Genomic DNA, 18,791 nt, shown 5'->3' with positions numbered 1-18,791 from the left:
TGTGGTCAGTGATGGGCTGGAGTGCTTGGAGATGTGGCAGGGGGCAATGTCTTTTATACCTGGAATTCTCTCTTCTGCCAGTGTTTTTTCCTGCTTCTTGTTATTTTTTACAACAGGGTGCTCCAGGTGCAGCACCCCTGCCACACCTGCAGCCCCAGCAAGAGATTTTGGTGGCGGTGGTGGTAGCTGTGGTGGAGGGGATGCTTGGAATGAGCAAAAGACACATCAGGTTGCAGGAAAAAAAAATCCTAATGAGGTTGGGTAGAGAGGCAGAAATGAAAAGCTTTAAAACTCTTGAGTGCTGCAGTGCTGCCCTTTTGCTCTCCATGAACAGCAGCACTTCCATCCATGCTTTTATCCAAGCATCTTGGAGGCCTCCCAAGCAGCAGTTAATCCTCTCTTGATTCCTTCTCCCCCAGCTAGCAACAAGAGGTTTTTCTTTGCAGCCTGAACCCCCTTTCCAAAGGGGATGAGCCAGGGAAGTCCTGCAGCCCCTTGCAGAGCCCCCACGTGGGGCAGGAGCTCAGACCAACCCTGGGAGCCACCCATGGCAGTGATGCCCACCTGGGATGCTCTGCCCTGCCCACCTGGTGCTGGCTGTGACTCTGGGATGTGTCTTGCAGGCCAGATCTGGTGGACATGGAGAGGGTGCAGATCCAGAGCAACAGGGAGAACCTGGAGCAGGCCTTCGAGATCGCCGAGCGCCTGGGGGTCACTCGGCTGCTGGATGCTGAAGGTGGGTGCCCAGGGTGTGACACCACTGCAGGGACATGCCAGCCTCTCTTCCCTCTCCTTTCCTCACTGCCTTTCTGCTTCCCTCCTTCCAGATGTGGATGTTCCCTCTCCAGATGAGAAATCTGTGATAACTTACGTGTCTTCAATCTACGATGCCTTTCCCAAAGTCCCCGAGGGAGGAGAAGGGATCAGCGCCATCGTAAGCACTGCTGAGGGCTGGGAGGCTGGGACAGCCTTTTGTGGGGCAGCTGGGGGTGCTGGGCAGGGTTTGGGGAAGGGGCTGTTCCCTGTGGGAAAGGGCTGAGGAGAAGGAGGAGAACCCCATTATGGTGTCTGCCCTGTGACCTGCTGGGGTGTCTGTAAAGCCACAGCAGGAAAAAAGCTGAGCTTGGAGAGAGCAACCAGCAAGGAGAATCCTCCTCCTCTTCCTCCTCCCTGTACCTGGGGTGGCATCACAGCAGGAATGCCCTGGCACATGAATCCACCCTGCAGCACCTCAGTTCCTCTGTGATTTGCCCACCAGCAGTGCTTGCAAAGACGCTCTCGCCCCACAGGAGGTGGATTCGAGGTGGCTGGAGTACCAGACCCGTGTGGAGTCCCTCATCTCGTGGATCAAGCAGCACACGATACTCATGTCAGACAAATCCTTCCCCCAGAACCCTGTAGAGCTAAAGGTAGGTGCTGGACAAGGTCTCTCCTCAGTGTCTCCAGTGCTGAGGGATGTGGCACTCCCCAGGGTGGTTCCTGATGAGCCTTTCTCGTCCCAGGCACTTTATAACCAGTACATACACTTCAAAGAAACGGAAATCCCAGCAAAGGAGCAGGAGAAAGGACAGATAGAGGAGCTCTACAAACTGCTAGAGGTAAGGATCATCCTGGCTGCCCAGAGGCTGGTAGGTGGGAGTGCTGTGCTTTTTCAGCAGGGCTGAACTGTGCTCAGTTCAGGTTTATTTTGGAGTGGAGAAGTGGGAACACCCCTCAGGATAAATGAGCGGAGGCAGAGCGCCTCTTCCCTCGCTGGAATCTCAAAGCAGAGGTGGGAAATGCCATCCTGCTGATGTTTCCCCCAGGTTTGGATCGAGTTTGGGCGCATCAAGCTGCCCCAGGGCTACCACCCCAACGACGTGGAGGAGGAGTGGGGCAAGCTCATCATCGAGATGCTGGAGCGCGAGAAGCTCCTGCGGCCGGCGGTGGAGAGGTGGGTGCTGTGCCCCTGGCAGGGACATCCCCTGCTCCTTCCTCACCCAAAACCCCTCCCTCACCTCCCTCTGTCCTTCCAGGCTGGAACTGCTGCTACAAATCGCTAACAAAATCCAGAATGGTGCTCTGAGCTGTGAGGAAAAGCTCACCCTGGCCAAGAACACGCTGCAGGCTGTGAGTGGGGAGTGGGGTTTGCCCCTCCTGGTTTTATTGATTTGTTTGTTTTCCTGCTCTTGTTTTGTACCCGTCTCCTCTCCTCTCTTCTGCCTGGAATGTTTTCCTTTTTTTCTGCCCTTGAGCCTGTCCTAGAGGTGCTATAGGGGTGGTGGCAGATATTTGGTGATCCATGGATCACCTTGAGGACAGAGGGATGGGGAATGGTTTTGTTTCTGAGAATACAGCAAGTGGGGCTGGACATCTGCAGAGAGGAGAACAGCACTTTTAGGAAAGCTTGTTGAGTATTTTTTTGTTGTATAATGAGGCTTAAAACCCCCAAAAATCTGTTTTATTTGCCTGGTGGAAAGGACTCAGTGGCAGACCCTGGGTGGGGAGCAGGTTTCTGAAGAGATTTTCTTTGTTATAGGAGAAAAGACATACCAGAAGCCCCAGCATCCTCGGGCACCTGGGGCTCCTGGAATGGTCATCACTGCCACCCAGCAGCTCCCAGGGTGGGCAAGGAGAAGGGACCACTCTGGTGGTGTTCAGGATGAGGGAAGAAAAGAGAATCTTGACTCCATGTTTCAGAGGGCTGATTTATTATTTTATGATATGTATTATATTAAAAGAAAACGATTTGTTAAAACTACACTAAAGAATGGAAGAAAGGATTTCATCAGAAGGCTTGAAAGGAAAGGAATGGGATGATAATAACATTTTGTGATTGATTAGAGAGTCTGAGACAGCTAGACTGTGATTGGCCATTAATTAAAAACATTCACATGAGACCAATCAAAGATGCCCCTGTTGCATTCCACAGCAGCAGAAAATTATTGTTTCTAAGGCCTCTCAGCTTGTCAAGAGAAAAAATCCTAACAAAAAAGATTTTTCAGAAAATATGTGTGTAACAGACCACCACTAATATCTCTTGTTGGGGCTGCAGGTGTGGCAAGGGAAGCTCCACCACCAAAATCTCTTGTTGGGGCTGCAGGTGTGGCAAGGGAAGCTCCACCACCAAAATCTCTTGTTGGGGCTGCAGGTGTGGCAGGGGACCTCCACCTGGAGCATAAAAAACACCAATTTAAGAAGCAGGAAAACACTTGGAGAGGAGGTCTCTGCCCTCCAGCCATGGAGCAGCTCCACGTTGGGGGAAAAGAGAAGGATGGGGAGAAGGCTGTGCCATGGGGCAGTGGCAGGAGATGCTGTGACCCAGCACCCCGTGACTCTCAGCCCCACTCAGGGCTGAGGGGGGCTCGTCCTGAGTGTCCCCTGTCCCCTCAGGACGCTGCTCACCTGGAGGCAGGCCAGCCCGTGCAGCACGAGGCCGACGTGGTGGCGTTCCTGCAGGAGAGCGAGGGGCTCATCCGCCAGCTCCAGGTGGATGTGCAGATCCTCCGCGACGAGAACTACTACCAGCTGGAGGAGCTGGTGTTCAGGTGGGCTTGAGGAGCTTCCTCAGGGGCTGCACAGCCCCTCTGCGTGGGGCACATCCCCTCAGGGGCTGCACAGCCCCTCTGTGTGGTCACCGATTGTTGTGGTGTTTTGAGGGTCCCCAGGGTGAGGTGAGAGATGAGAATTGACTCCTAGGTTGTCAGAAGGCTGATATATTATATTATATTATATTATATTATATTATATTATATTATATTATATTATATTATATTATATTATATTATATTATATTATATTATATTATATTATATTATATTATATTATATTATATTATATTATATTATATTATATTATATTATATTGTAGTATTTATAGTATATATAGTATATATATACTATAATATATATATAGTATAGTATAATATATATAATTATATATACTATACTATATTATACTATACTATATTATACTATACTATATTATACTATACTATATTATACTATACTATATTATATTATATATAGTATATATATACTATACTATATATATAGTATAGTATAATATATATAATTATATATATTATATTATATTATATTATATTATATTATATTATATTATATTATATTATATTATATTATATTATATTATATTATATTATATTATATTATATTATAATGATAAACTAAAAATATACTAAAGGAAGAGAAAGGAGACATCAAAAGCTTAGACAAGAATGAATAATAAAAACTCCTGACTGACCAGAGAGTCTGACACAGCTGGACTAGGTTTGGTTATTAAGTTAAAACAATTCACATTAAACCAATCAAACTTGCTGGTAAGCAACCTCCAAACCACATTCCAAGCAATCGGATAATTATTGTTTACATTTTTTTTTTTTCTGAGGCTCCTCAGCTTCTCAGGAGGAAAAATCCTGGCAAAGGGATTTTTCAGAAAAAATGGTGATTCACGTGTCCATCTCCTTACCTGATATATGGTCTCCTCGAGCCAGGTCTCATAAGCTCTTGGAGATTTATATTGCACCTAAGATAGCTCAGCTACCTTAGAAAGTATAAAATCAGCAGGATGGCTTCTGTGGTAGTATTGGAAACAGAAAAGTTTTAATAAAAGGCAAAATAACCAAACTCTTTACAGAGAAAAACCGAGCCAGGTGCAAGGGGTTCTTGCTCTTGGTAAAACACCTCACAAAAGCCATTAGTTTCTTTGTTCTCTAAAAGCAATTAGTTTATTTGTTCTCTTTTTCTAGTAAATTGCTTAGGTGGAACCTTTTGGCTCCTGTCCAATTGTCCATCCTTAAGTCTGAGGTGAAGTCCCCCAGGTCCTATGAGGTGTCTTTACCTAATCAAGGAGAGAAACCTCTGGGTTTTTTCTTTCTTTTGGGGACCAAGGATAGTTTTGTCACTCTGTGACATTCCCATCCTTACCCACTCCTTGCTTGCTCCCCCAGGACCATGAGGCTGAAGGACGAGCTGGTGACGCTGAGGTTGGAGTGCACCAACCTGTACAGGAAGGGCCACTTCTCCACCCTGGAGCTGGTGCCCACGTCCACGCTGAGCACCACCCACCTCAAGGGTGAGTCCCTGACCAAGGGGCTCCACACCTCCTCGGCCTCCTGGTTCAGGAAGCCCATGACCAGGACGGAGCTGGTGGCCATCTCCTCCTCTGAAGATGAAGGCAGCCTTCGCTTCGTCTACGAGCTGCTGGCCTGGGTGGAGGAGATGCAGGTGAGGAGATGCTGGGCCAAACCTCCTGCCTGTGCTCAGGCTGATGGGGGAAGCTGCCCCCAGGCCTTCTCCTGCCTTTATCTGTGAATATTTGCTTTGGTGGTTTGTAGTTTTTGGAGATCTGAGGCATCTGTCTGGAGCTGGGTTTTCGCTCTTGTGGTCCTGCTGGCCAGTGGGGACCAGAGGAGCCTTTCAAAGCTGGACCTGGGTTTTCTCTCTTGGGGTCCTGCTGGTTTCTGGTCACCTTTCAAAGCTGGAGGCAGATCTGTGCTGATGCACTCACTTGGTCTTACGTGGGTGGGAAGCTTGTGTAGGCTGTCCCAGAAACATTCAGAGTTGGAGCACTGGCTTAGGATCTTTTACCAGCACTGGGAGGTGTTTGTTCCCTCTGGGGTGACCTGGGAGGATTCCTGGTGATCTTCCACCAAGACTGGGAGGTGTTTGTTCCCTCTGGGGTGACCTGGGAGGATTCCTGGTGATCTTCCACCAAGACTGGGAGGTGTTTGTTCCCTCTGGGGTGACCTGGGAGGATTCCTGGTGATCTTCCACCAAGACTGGGAAGTGTTTCTTCCCTCTGGGATGATCCTGGTGTCCCTTTGAGAGCACAATGAGCAGTGCTGACCTGACCCCCTTGGTTTCAGATGAGGCTGGAGCGGGCAGAGTGGGGCACTGACCTGCCCAGTGTGGAATCCCAGCTGGAGACCCAGAGGCACATCCATGCCAGCGTGGAGGACCTGGGATCCAGCGTGAAGGAGGCCAGGGTGTATGAGGTATGGTGGGGGACACCAGACATGGGAAATGAGGGCATTGGGATCAGCTCTTGTGGCTCACATTCCTGGCACAGAGAGGATTTTGAAGGATGCAGCGTCTGGGTTGATGCAGTATTGTACTGAGCCATCCTCTCCACCCTCCCCTTCCCCATGCAGAGCTGTGGAGAAAGATTTGGGGATGGGATTTTGAGTGACGCTGTCCTGTGAAGGATAATAAGAACATTTCTCATCCTTCAGGGCAAAATGTCTCCGAATTTCCGCGCCAGCTACACAGAGACACTGGGCAAGCTGGAGACTCAGTACTGCAAACTGATGGTGAGCCTGGGGGCCCTCCCCGCTCCAAGACTGGGGAGAGGGGAAAAAAACATCAGGAGGAATAATAAACCATTCTTGGTGTCCAGGAAACCTCGAGCTTCAGGCTGAGGCACCTGCAGAGCCTGCACGGATTCGTGTCCAGGGCCACAGCTGAGCTGATCTGGCTGAATGAGAAGGAGGAGGAGGAACTGGCCTATGACTGGAGTGACAACAACCCCAACATTGCAGCCAAGAAGAATTACTTCTCGGTGAGTGCTGGGAGGGCAGGTGCTGCTTTTGGTCTTCTGTGGAGCCCTCAGCTCCCAACAGACCCAAAATCCTGAGGCCGGATGCTCCCTCCCAGCTCCCTGAGCTTGTTGTGCCTGAACAGAGCTGATGGAAGCTCTCTCCAGAGCAGAAAGTGAAATGAATGTGTGTGCTCAATTGAATTGCAATCAAAAAGGCATCAAAAGATGTATTTTTAGCATTATTTTAGAGCTCAAGGCGTCTTGAACTAGCGGGGGCGAGGGGAGTGAGTCTGAGCCAAAGAGGAAAATTGATTCCTCTTTACAGCAGTGTAAACAAATTCCCATCTTTCCACAATCACTGTGTGAAGCTGAAGAGGTCCCTGGGCAGGTTTCCAGTGCCTGTTTGGCACACAGGAGGCAGATTCCTGTTGGGAATGGGGCTGTGGTGCCATGCTGGATTCCCTGGCATCCACTGGTACCTCCTTTAGAACTTCCACGCTGTGTTAGTTAGACACATGGTCTGACTGATATCCCAGAGCTGAGATTTGGGCTTTCCCTCCTGCAGGAGCTGACAGCAGAGCTGGAAGAGAAGCAGGACATCTTCCGTTCCCTCCAGGACACGGCTGAGCTGCTCTCCCTGGAGAACCACCCTGCCAAGCAAACCGTGGAGGTGAGCAGGAGCTGTGGGGCTCCCAAGGGTCAGATCACCTCAGATGGAATTAAAAGACTCACTGCCTCACCCCACAGTGCCTGATGAGGTGTTTTGTGGTGGCAGGACATCAGTGCAGTGGTGGAGGTTTTTAATTTTGGGAAGTGGCCGTTCCCGAATAATCGCCACCTCAAATCAAGAGAATGAGCCTTTCCCACAGAGAGGTGATGCATGGAATGGCCTTGGCTTCCAAGGACATCGTGGTGGTGAAGCAAAGGGCTGTGGGAACCTTTTCCATGGGGTAAAAGCAAAACTGTTCCTGCCTCTGGCATTGTGGGTGACATGGGGACACTGAGACAGGGTCTGCCATCTCCTGTGTCCAAACCCTCCTGTCTGCAGCCTGATTTTGGTAATTTCTGTCCCTCCCTCAGGCTCCTGTGTCCTTGCTGTGCCCCTCCTGGCTGTGAATTCCCTATTCCAGTTCTTTTTTCTGTGTTTTCCACAGGCCTACAGTGCTGCTGTGCACACCCAGTGGCAGTGGATCAAGCAGCTGTGCCTGTGCGTGGAGCAGCACGTCAAGGAGAACGCTGCCTATTTCCAGGTATTTGGGGCCAAATTCCCTCAATCCCATCTGCTGAATCCCACTCCATGAGCTCCTCACTCTGCTGTTGTCCTTGATGGAGAGGGAAGAAGGGATTTTTTCCCTCTGGAATATCTGTTAGCTGCTCCCTGGGCATTTCTAGGGGAAAAAGGGATCAACAATTCCCTGTAGTTCTGCTCATCCAGCTGGGATGATCCTGCCCTTGCAGCCCTAAAGCCAGAGCAGTGTCAGGAGCTGCTGGCTGAGCCTTTGGGATGCTCCTTGCCTGTCTCCAGGGGATTTATCCAGGTTCCCTGTGACCCTTTTTGCCTTGGCAGTTCTTCAGCGACGCCCGGGAGTCGGAGACGTACCTGCGCAACCTGCAGGACTCCATCAAAAGGAAATATTCCTGCGACCACAACACGAGCCTGACACGGCTGGAGGACCTGCTGCAGGACTCCATGGTGGGTCCTCTGGCACCCCAGCACCCTGCTCTGCTCCACAGGGACACCTCTTTGCTCCCCAAGGAGAGCTCTTTATCCCCACAGTTTGGTGGGATGTGGTTTGTGTTCTGTGATGGGGTTCTTGGGTGAGGAAAGAGATGAGGATCTGACTCCATGTTTCAGAAGGCTTGATTTATTGTTTTGTTATATATATTACATTAAAACTGTACCAAAAGAGTAGAAGAAAAGGTTCTCATCAGAAGGCTGGCTAAGAATAGGATAGGAAAGAATGATAACAAAGGTTTGTGGCTCAGGCTCTGTGTCCGAGCCAGCTGGGCTGTGATTGGCCATTAATTACAAACATCTAACATGGACTAATCACAGATGCACCTGTTGCATTCCACAGCAGCAGATAACCATTGTTTACATTTTGTTCCTGAGTCCTCTCAGCTTCTCAGGAGGAAAAGTCTTAAGGAAAGGATTTTTCATCAAAGTTGTTTGCGACAGTGTTCCTTTGGTTTGTGTTCCACCTCAAGCAGTGATTTGCTTTCCCTTGGAGCTGCTGAATGAGCTGCAGCTGTGTGGTGTAGCTGGAGTTGGTCGCTGTCATTCAGAGGCACCATCTGCCCTCTCTGTGTCCTCAGGGTGAGGAGCAGGCTGTGCAAGATCACAGCCTGAGCTGCTCCTGCCCCAGCCATGCCCATCCTGCTTGAGTCGTGCTGACAAAGGCAGGGCCTTTAGGATGCTCCTGCTTCTGCTTTGGAGCTGGTGGAGAAACGCCTGCTCTTTATCCAGCCCAAATCCTGTGCTAATCCACGCTGCTGGATGGGGGGAGAGCCAGGGCAGCCTGGCTGTGCCAGGGGCTGATCTCTGAACACGTGGCCTGGCTTAGCTGAGCAGAGCAGAGCCCAGGCCGTGGCACTGTCACCTTTTTTGCCTGATTTGGCCTGAAAAAAAAACCAACGTAAAAACAACCCCCAAGGAGCAAAGCATCAGCAGGGCCAGGGGAGGATTTGGGCTGTGGCTGAAGTGCTGAGCCGTGGTGGCAGGGCCAGGAGGTGACACTGAGGTGTGGAGGCAGGTGGTCACCAAGAAGGGCACAGCAAGGTGTCCCCAGTGGCTCTGGGGTGCCCTAACGGGGGGTGATGGGTGCATCAGCACTGGGGGCTCCCCCGTCCTCTCTCAGGGTTCTCCTGGCCTGTCTCTGGTGCTGCCAGGACCTGGAGCAGCCAGGGGCTGTGTTTGGGAGCCCTGGCACATCTGGGGTGGGAGAGGCTGTTCTGGGCAGCCAGAGAGTGGCCACAAACCCAGGGCTGGGGCAGCTGCCCTGAGCTCAGCTATATTACTCTTTCTTACCTAATAAGTTAAAGTTGTATTTCTTCCAATCATGCTCCCTGGGACAGGCACAGGTAGTTTATTTAATCATTTATTCTTTTATTTAAATTTTATTTGATTTCATTTTTTTTTAACCATTAAGTTCTCCTCCACTGTCTTAGCACACTAACCAACCCCAGAGTACCAAGCATGAGGGAGAACCTTTTCTGGGATCCTTTTTTTTTGAAACCTTTGCCACAGCCAGCAGGGGCTGAGCTGTCACTACTCACACCAGCTGCCAGTGTTGTGATCTGCACATGTCCCCAGAGGCTGTTCCAGGGGAGCTTTGCCACCATTCCCCTCCTGGTTGGTGCCATCACCACACCCAGCAGGGATTTGTAGGAATAGAATTTCCTCCATCTGGCAGATTTCTCCCCAAAGCCAGAGGCCTGTGCGATCGCTGCACCTCGAGCCCTTTCTCCTGAGATGTTTGATCCCCATAATTCATCATCTCCCATTCCAGCCATTGGTTTAAACACCTTTTCATCCTTTGCTTTAGAGAGGGAGCATGCTTCCCTGGGCTCTCCTGCAGGCAGCCAAACATCCCCAGCTTTGGGCTGGGCATTGTCCTGCTCTCAGCCCCTCTCAGCTCCTGCGACTTTGTTTTGGTGGATGTTGTGTTCTCTTATTTTCACCCTTTTGAAAGAAAACATTTCTTTGTCCTACCAGCCAGAGAGGCAGAGGCGTGCATGTGGCTTTGCAGGGCAGTGGGAGTAGCAGTGATGCCCCATCCCATCTCCTGAGCCCTCTTCCCACCCTGCCAGGGCAGCAGGATCCTCTGAGGTGTTTGCTCAGCCCTTGCAGGCCAGCACTGGGGTGGGGGGCGAGCTGAGCAGCCTGGCACAGACCCTCCTTGAGCAGCCCATGCTCCTTGTCCCTGCCAGGATGAGAAGGAGCAGCTGATCCAGTCCAAGAGCTCCGTGGCCAGCCTGGTGGGACGCTCCAAGAGCATCGTCCAGCTGCGGCCCAGGAACCCAGAGCACGCCGTGAAGAGCACCATCCCCATCAAGGCTGTCTGTGACTACAGGCAGATCGAGGTGAGGGCTGCCAGGGTGTTGCTGGCACTTGGGAAGGGAAGGCAGGGACAAGGCAGTGACACTGGGGTGGTTTGGGATGAGAGCTGTAGGATCTGTCAGTGGAAAGCAGGAGCGGGAAGGCAGGGGGAGGGAAACGGCAGGGATGTTTTCCCTGGAGCACATTTCCACGTCTCAGATTTATTCTGGGCAGGAGCTGGAGTCCTTTCCCCTTCCAAGGAGGATGGGCTTCATCGTGCTGAGCCAAACAAGCCCGTGGGTGGCAGCCAGCTCCTCCCTGTGACTCCCCTGTCCCTTCCCATCCCGGCACGCGCGTGCCGCACTGCCTGGCACCACCCCAGGCTGCTGCTCCATTAAAACACATCCATCTGTGCATTTCTGGGGGCTGGCTCGGCCCCAGGACAGGGGCTGGCAGCAGGGACAGGCGTGCACAGCCCTGCTGCTGGTTTCTGATGGGCGCTGGCGCTGTTGCAGATCACCATCTGCAGGAACGACGAGTGTGTCCTGGAGGACAATTCCCAGAGGACCAAGTGGAAGGTGATCAGCCCCACAGGGAACGAGGCCATGGTGCCTTCTGTCTGCTTCCTGATCCCCCCACCCAACAAAGAGGCCATCGAGATGGCCAACAGGTAACTTGGGGACAGTCACAGAGAGATGGGATGGTGGGGATGGAGGTGTGAAGGTGGTTTGTGGTGAGGAAAGGAATCCTTCTGCAAACTCCACTGCAGAGGCTGCTGCTGTAGCTTGCAAAATGTAAAAATGACAGTTTGGGAGGAGGGATCCCCTCAGGGATCTCTGGCACTGAACAGCAGGAGCATCACTCCCTGACTGGGGTCACTGGGCTGTCTGCCAGAGATGGCTGGAGGATTCACAGGGTCAGGGCTGGGTTTGCTGGGCTGATGGAGCTGCTCCTTTCCCCTTGCAGGGTGGAGCAGCTGTACCAGAAGGTGATGGCTCTCTGGCACCAGCTGCACATGAACACCAAGAGCCTCATCTCCTGGAACTACCTGAGGAAGGACATAGCCCTGGTGCAGAGCTTCAGCATGGAAAAGGTACAGAGGAACTTCCCTGCCTGCTTTTTGGGGTTTGTGCTGCTCTCTTGTGTGGCCAGAGAGAGGGGGAAAACCAGGGAATGGAGAAATCAAGGGTCTTTACACCTGGAACAGTGCACACCATGAAAAGGGTGGCAGTTTACAGCAATGGGGAAAAGAGGAACAATTCACACCTTGAAAACCAAAGTTTGGGGATGCTGTGCAAAAGGACTGCAGCTTTTCCCGATAAAAGGAGCATCAGGAGTTTGCTGCTGCTGAGAGATGGTGGATTGAGCATTTCATGAGGGAGTGAGCACAGCTTGAGGGGAGGCACAAGGATTTCTCTCCTCCTCTGAAAATACCCCTTGGGCAGATGAAGGCGGCTCAGTTGGTGCTCAGGACGTTGTTCCTGATGTTTGGACGTGCCTCTTTTTCCACTCACAGCTGAGATCCTTGGCTCAGGGGGAGTGTCAGCAAGCCCTGAAGAGCCTGCAGGGCCACTACGAGGATTTCCTGCAGGACAGCCGCGACTCAGAGCTGTTCTCCGTGTCGGACCGGCTGCGCCTGCAGGAGGAAGTGGAGTCCTCCAAGGAACACATCCGGCAGCTGCTGGAGTCCATGGAGAACGGTGAGCTCCAAAGGGCCTGCTGCTTCTTGCTTCCACCAGGAGCTGTGGGAGCTCATAAACAGAGGATTAATGGCATGGCTTCGTGTTCTCCTTTTTCCTGAGCTAGCTGGTTGGTGGTGTGAGCAGCTGCTCTCATTATTCCTGCATCTATCCATGCGAGTGTTCGGCCTCTGTCCAGCGCTGCTCCTGCAGAGAGGCCTTGGCTTTGCAGCTTCAGCTGAGCTGCTGAGTTGTGACGGTGTTCGCAGGGGTCTGAGGGTGAGGGAAGAGACGAGGATCTGACTGCACGTTTCAGAAGGCTTGATTTATTATTTTATGATATGTATTATGTCAAAACTATACTAAAAGAATAGAAGAAAGGATTTCACCAGAAGGCTGGCTAAGAATAGAAAAAGAAGAAATGATAACAAAGGCTTGTGTCTCGGACAGAGAGTCTGAGCCAGCTGGCTGTGATTGGCCATTAATTAGAAACAACCACATGAGACCAATCCCAGATGCACCTGTTGCATTCCACAGCAGCAGATAACCATTGTTTGCATTTTGTTCCTGAGGCCTCCCAGCTTCTCAGGAGGAAAAATCCTAAGGAAAGGATTTTCCATAAAAGATGTCTGTTACACTGAGTCCTCTTCCCCTTGCAGTGTTGGCAGAGGGGATGCATTCCAAGCAAGGAGCCCTTCCTGCAGTTAGTCTTTGGGAGAATACACGTGGTGGTGGCACTTGTGACACCATGAGTCCCACCAGGAGCGAGGACTCCGGTCCTGTGGCTGGACTCATTTCCAGAAGGAGATGATTTAGTGATGTAACTAAGGTGTCGATTTAATGATTCCACTGAGGTGTTTCCCTCAATGGAAAACATTCCAAACACCTTCCTTTCTGAGCTCAGAGACGGAGGTGTCTCGTTGAGGTGTTTTCCATCTGAGCAGAGATGCTCAGAGGCTCCAGGCATTCCAGCAGGTCCCGTTTGGGACAGCTCCTGACCAGTGGTGCTTGAGCTGCTGTTCTGTGTGTCTCTGCCTTGCAGAGGACAAGGATGAGACCGTGGCCAGGACGTACCTGTCCGAGCTGAAGAACATCCGCCTGCGGCTGGAGGAGTGCGAGCAGCGGCTCGTCAGCCGCATCCAGGCCCCGAGCAGCGCCCGGGCAGACGGTGACACCATCCAGGAGAACACCCTGCGCATTGCAGAGCAGGAGGTCAGGCCCAAAAACAGCTGTGACTCCTCTCTGTGGGCGAGGGGATCTCGGGGTTTGAGGGGATCTCGGGGTTTGAGGGAATCTCTGGGTCTGAGGGAGTCTCGGGGTTTGAGGGGATCTCGCCGTGCAGAAGGCATCAGGGAAGCTCAGCAGGTGGACAGCCTGCTTCATTTCCTACCAGCTGCTTTGCCAAGGGCAATCCTGCCTTTTTCCCCTGCCTTTTTTTTTTCCCTGCCTTTTTTTTCCCCTGCCTGTTTCCCTGCCTGTTTCCCCACGGTTTTTTTCTGCTGCCTTTTCCCCCTGCCTTTTTCCCTTTTTCCCAGCCTGTTTCCCTGCCTTTTTCCCTTTTTCCCTCCCTTTTCCCTCCCTTTTCCCCATCTTTTTCCCTTCCTTTTTCCCTTCCTTTTTCCCTTCCTTTTTCCCTCCCTTTTCCCTGCCTTTTCCCCTGTCTTTTCCCCTTCCTTTCCTCTGTCTTTTCCTCTGTCTTTTCCTCTGTCTTTTCCTCTGTCTTTTCCTCTGTCTTTTCCCCTTCCTTTCCCCTTCCTTTCCCCTTCCTTTTCCCTCCCTTTTCCCTCCCTTTTCCCTCCCTTTTCCCTCCCTTTTCCCTCCCTTTTCCCTCCCTTTTCCCTCCCTTTTCCCTCCCTTTTCCCTCCCTTTTTCCCTGCCTGTTTCCCTTTTCCCCTGCCTTTTCCCTGTCTGTTTGACCTCTCCTTTCACATTGTCTCTCCCTCCCCCTGCAGCGCACGCAGGAGGATCTGCAGCAGCTGCAGTCAGAGCTCAGGGTTGTGTCTGAGAGGTGCTACAGCTTCCTGGACAAAGCTCCTGCAGGGCCCAGCACGCCCCACCTGCGCTCAGAGCTGGACCTGGTGGTGAACAAGATGGAGCAGACACATGGGCTGTCTTCCATCTACCTGGAAAAGTGAGTTGGGATGTGCCTCTGCTCCTAAACACCATTTTGGGTGTTCCCTGTTCACTAAAGGTCTTATACCTTGTGGTGGGTGTAACCGAATCCATCCCCCTCCAGATCTGTGCCACGCCTGGGATCTCACTGTGTTCTCTTTGGTTTCCCCAGGTTGAAGACGGTTGACATCATTATCCGCAGCAGCCAAGGAGCAGAATCCCTGGTCAAGGGCTACGAGGTGAAGCTGAGCCAGGAGGAGGCTGTTCCTGCTGACCTGGCAGCCATTCACACCCACAGGACAGCCCTGCAGGTTGGTGATGAAGAAGGTTTTGACTGTTTGTAATTGTGTTGGGGGTGTTCTTGAGGTTGTTGGATACAAGTGGAAATAGCATGGGGGTGGAGAAGGTTGTTAGGGTTAAGAATATGAATGTGTTTAGGACTAGGAGCAGTGTCTCTCCTTTATTTCTGCTAAATTTGGACCGTTTTTCTTGCCTTGGTACATTTTTAGAGGGTTTTGTGCTGCTGATGTGAGAGCCTTGATTGCTTTGTGAGTGTAGAGGAGCTGCTGTGGCTTGTGCTTTGTCTGCAGTCTGACCTGGGAGCATGTTCCCCTTCATTCTACACCTCCCCGTTCTTTGCAGCTTAAGGAGAAGGGGGAAATAAACCCATTAACCCCTTCCCAGCTGTGTCACCTCTGTCTGGGAGGACATCCCTGCCTTGGTCCCTTCTGCTTTCGGTGACACTGACCCGGTGCTGTCTCCTTGTGCAGCAATGGCTCGGCGAGGTGAAGGACAAGGGCTCCGTGTTCTCCAGGCTGGAGGAGGAGATGGCGAGGGCAAAGGAGGTGGGGGAGCAGCTGTTCAGGCTGAGGCAGGAGCGCAGCATCGACCTGGAGCGCTTCCAGGAGAAGGGCAGCCAGCTGTGGGACCGCTGGCAGCGAGTCTGTGCCCAAATTGAGACCCGGTGAGACTCCTCCGTCCTCTTCTCCCACCTTTACGCTCACCCTTGGGTCAGCCTTGGTGGAGGGGAAATTTTTCTGGCTGGGATTTCACCTCCCTCTCCTCTTACCTGTGGTGGTTTTCTCTCAGCCACACGGAGCTGGAGAGCATCCAGGAGGTGCTGAGCGATTACCGGCAGTGCCACAGCGCCCTGATCCAGTGGATTGAGGAGATCACAGCCCAGCAGGAGCTGATGAAGCCCGGCCAGGCCGAGGACAGCCGGGTGCTGTCGGAGCAGCTCAGCCAGCAAACGGTGAGGCAGGAGCTCGTGATGTCTCCTTGCTGCCCTGGCCGTGTCACTTCTTGTCATTCTCTGAGCTTGGGAATATGAGAAGCAGCAGGGAAGAGGCTGCAGGCTTGAGTTGGGTGTCTGGGGAGTGGAGGAGCTCTGCTTGGCTCGAGGTGCGGATCAGGTCTTGTGTGAAAAATTGGAGAGTGTAAGGATTTTACCCAAAAGTGCAGGGATGTGAACCAGAATTCTGCTCACGTCCCCAAGGCTGCTGTCATAGAATCCCAGAAAGGCTGGGTTGGAAGGGATCTCCAAGATTGTCTTGTTTCCATCCTCCTGTTGTGAGCAGGGACACCTTCCACTATCCCAGATTGCTCCAACCTGACCCTGAACACTTCCAGGGCTGGGGCATCCACAGCTTCTCTGGGCAACAACTCAGCCAATCTATTCTGACAACCATTTTTTGCTTTGAATTCCCTTGAAGGCTTTGGCTGCAGAAATTGAGAAGAACCAAGCCAAGCTGGACCAGTGTCAGAAATTCTCCCAGCAATACTCGGCTGCTGTCAAGGTACAGCTCCTGGCTGGGATGGGCTGGGCTGGGCAGGGGCAGCCCTGGCAGAGTTTGCAGATCTCACAGGCTCCACATCTCCCCACCTTTTCAGGACTATGAGCTGCAGCTGATGACCTACAGGGCCTTCGTGGAGTCGCAGCAGAAGTCGCCCATGAAGCGCCGGCGGATGCTCTCCTCCTCAGATGCCATCACCCAGGAGGTAGGAACCCACCTCAGCTCAGCAGGGGGACATTTTGGGGGCTTCTTCCACGCCCAGCAAAACCACCCAGCAGCCTCTGTGAAAATGAGCTCCCTCCTGCTGAACTCTCTTTTGTATAAATAAAGTTTCCACCCTCGCTGTTTTTTCCAATAGCCAGAGAGGATGGCTTAGTGCCCTAAGCACCAGGTATGCCATACCTTGACTCCTGGGAACCCCTGGGTCAAATCCAGCAGGGTCGGCTCAGCCCTCCAGCCTTGCTCGAGGTAAATAAACCAGAGCACCATGCAGTGTTGCTGTGTGTGCATCTTTGGGATGAGAACCTTGTAGGGAGCCGAGCTCCTGTCTGCTCTGTGTGGATACATCAGAGATCCCAGCAGCCCTCTCTGTGAGGGTCCAGCACCCGCCCCAGTGTCCGTGGCAGGAGTGTCCCCTTGCTCCAGTGTCGTGCAGCATGCCTTGTGTGGCCACCACCACCACCCTCCCCAGCAGACTGGCTGCATTCCATTGGTGCCATCCCAGCTCTGCCAGAGGTGCCCTGGGGGGTTCCCGAGCCAGAGGTGCCCCATCCATGTCGTGTACTGTGAAGGGTGGCATTGGATCTGCCAGCAGGACTGATGCACCCCCTTTTCCCTCTGTTTTTCCCTCTGTGTTTTCCCATTGGCAGTTCATGGATCTGAGGACTCGTTACACAGCCCTGGTCACTCTGACCACCCAACACGTGAAGTACATCAGCGACGCTCTGCGGCGCCTGGAGGAGGAGGAGGTGAGGCCATGGGGCACACCTGGACCTGTCCCCACATCCCCCACATCCCCAAGGGTGCTGCTCCGTGCTGCGGGAGCAGCATCTCCCCTTCCTCCCCCTCTGGAGCTCCCTTTTGACGTGGTTGTCTTCCTCCTCCCTGCTCTGTTTGCAGAAAGTGGTGGAGGAGGAGAAGCAGGAGCACGTGGACAAGGTGAAGGAGCTCCTGGGCTGGGCCCTGGGCTTGAAGCAGAGTGTGCAGGGCAGGGCAGCTGCTGCTGGCAGCAGAGAGCTGGGAGACATTGAGAAATCCATCTCAGAGCAGCAGGTAAAGCAGGGCTGATGCCAGGCCCTGAGGTTTAACTTCTGCTCTTTTTTGCACAGCTGCATTAAGCTGCTTTATTTCACTTTTCCATTTTTTTTCCAGGCCCTGAATGAGGAGCTGACTGCGAAGAAGGAGCAGGTCTCTGAGGCCATCAAAACTTCCCAAATCTTCCTGGCAAAACACAGCCACAAGTGAGTGTGACCAGGGAGAGAAAAGGGGCTGGAATGAGATTCCTTAGAGCTGTGGATCCATGGGATCCAGTGCCTAACTCCCGTTAAAAACAATGAGCTGCACACCACAGTTGTCTTCTTTATTGTCTGCAATGAGATCTGTGAAATGTGCACTCATTTATGCTGTGGGGCAATATTAATCCTCTTTAGCTGAGATGCAGACCCATATATTTGTGATTTGATTGTTACAATGCAGGTTGTTTATCCTGGCAGGTTTTTAGCTGAGCTGGGCAGGGAGAGGAAGGGACTCATGGTGAATTTGGCCTTTTCCTGTTCTTGGAATGATGTGGCAATTCTGTGGAGCTGTTTTAGGCAGCACCCTGAGATATTTCCCCTTCCCCTTTGCAGGCTTTCCCAACCAGAAAAGGACCAGATTTCTGCTCAGATTGGTGCTCTGAAGGAAACCTACCAGGCTCTCTGCAGCAACTCCACGGAGCAGCTCCAGCAGCTCCAGAGCCAGCTGGCTCAGGAGACAGAGCACAAGGTACTGCCTGAGCTCCATGCTCAGCCCTGTCCACTCCTCAGGCTGTGGAAAAGGTTTCATTTTGTTGTGTCTCTGGCCACTCACAGCCCCTTGCACGTGGTTCTCTCCTGTTCGTGGTCACCCAAAGCATCTGGTGGTGCCTGGAGGCCGAGCAGGAGCTGTTGTGAGAGCTGTGCTTTGGTTGCCATCAGGGCTCTGCCCCCTGCACGAGGCTCACTCGTGCTTGCTGAGCAGGGTGGCAGATGGGATTCTGCCCTGGAAATGTCCCCACGAGGAAATCTGTGTCCTGTGAGCTCAGGGGGCTCAGCCCCACTGCAGGAAGGTGGGACTGACGTGGCCTCAGGGTCTGGCCAAGGGTTTTTCTCTTCCCTGTGGAAGGCAATTACATTATCCAGCCCCTCATCTGACCCGGGGGACCTTCAGGACCTGTTCCCTGTTCACACCCACCAGCCCCGTCCTTGCAGGGAGGGCTGGGAGCGCATCCTTATTGCCTCTGTTCCAGCTGTCATTCACAGATTTACGTGTGCCTGTTCTCTAAGTGTATATTCATGTGTCAATGGATATTTTTGTGTGTTTGCTTGCTGGCTCCCTGTGCCCTGAAGCAACAGCCCGCTCACATCTGGCTGTGAGATGCAGGTTTTGGCTCTC

The 18,791-nt window shown here is 52.3% G+C and overlaps 1 protein-coding gene across 1 annotated transcript in view; it reads left to right on the top strand.

Annotated features, from left to right (window-relative positions):
• Nucleotides 1-18,791, top strand: part of LOC132083701 (microtubule-actin cross-linking factor 1-like) — a 146,489-nt gene that overhangs the window by 46,658 nt on the left and 81,040 nt on the right. The window contains exons 7-35 of the mRNA XM_059488527.1: nt 624-736; nt 828-934; nt 1,290-1,409; nt 1,503-1,598; nt 1,806-1,933; nt 2,016-2,109; nt 3,373-3,527; nt 4,949-5,225; nt 5,867-5,995; nt 6,233-6,310; nt 6,397-6,558; nt 7,103-7,207; nt 7,692-7,787; nt 8,105-8,230; nt 10,468-10,620; nt 11,092-11,246; nt 11,543-11,669; nt 12,093-12,276; nt 13,298-13,467; nt 14,208-14,386; nt 14,540-14,678; nt 15,138-15,331; nt 15,457-15,619; nt 16,080-16,163; nt 16,258-16,365; nt 17,030-17,128; nt 17,280-17,432; nt 17,532-17,620; nt 18,008-18,143. Coding sequence (XP_059344510.1) covers nt 624-736; nt 828-934; nt 1,290-1,409; nt 1,503-1,598; nt 1,806-1,933; nt 2,016-2,109; nt 3,373-3,527; nt 4,949-5,225; nt 5,867-5,995; nt 6,233-6,310; nt 6,397-6,558; nt 7,103-7,207; nt 7,692-7,787; nt 8,105-8,230; nt 10,468-10,620; nt 11,092-11,246; nt 11,543-11,669; nt 12,093-12,276; nt 13,298-13,467; nt 14,208-14,386; nt 14,540-14,678; nt 15,138-15,331; nt 15,457-15,619; nt 16,080-16,163; nt 16,258-16,365; nt 17,030-17,128; nt 17,280-17,432; nt 17,532-17,620; nt 18,008-18,143 — 3,919 coding nt within the window. The remainder of the gene's footprint in view (nt 1-623; nt 737-827; nt 935-1,289; nt 1,410-1,502; nt 1,599-1,805; nt 1,934-2,015; nt 2,110-3,372; nt 3,528-4,948; nt 5,226-5,866; nt 5,996-6,232; nt 6,311-6,396; nt 6,559-7,102; nt 7,208-7,691; nt 7,788-8,104; nt 8,231-10,467; nt 10,621-11,091; nt 11,247-11,542; nt 11,670-12,092; nt 12,277-13,297; nt 13,468-14,207; nt 14,387-14,539; nt 14,679-15,137; nt 15,332-15,456; nt 15,620-16,079; nt 16,164-16,257; nt 16,366-17,029; nt 17,129-17,279; nt 17,433-17,531; nt 17,621-18,007; nt 18,144-18,791) is intronic.

The sequence above is a fragment of the Ammospiza nelsoni genome, chromosome 25 (genome assembly GCF_027579445.1).
Source record: "Ammospiza nelsoni isolate bAmmNel1 chromosome 25, bAmmNel1.pri, whole genome shotgun sequence".
In the NCBI taxonomy this organism is placed as follows: Eukaryota; Metazoa; Chordata; class Aves; order Passeriformes; family Passerellidae; genus Ammospiza; species Ammospiza nelsoni.
Note: the sequence above shows the minus strand (reverse complement) of the source record. Positions and strands in the feature narration are given on the sequence as shown.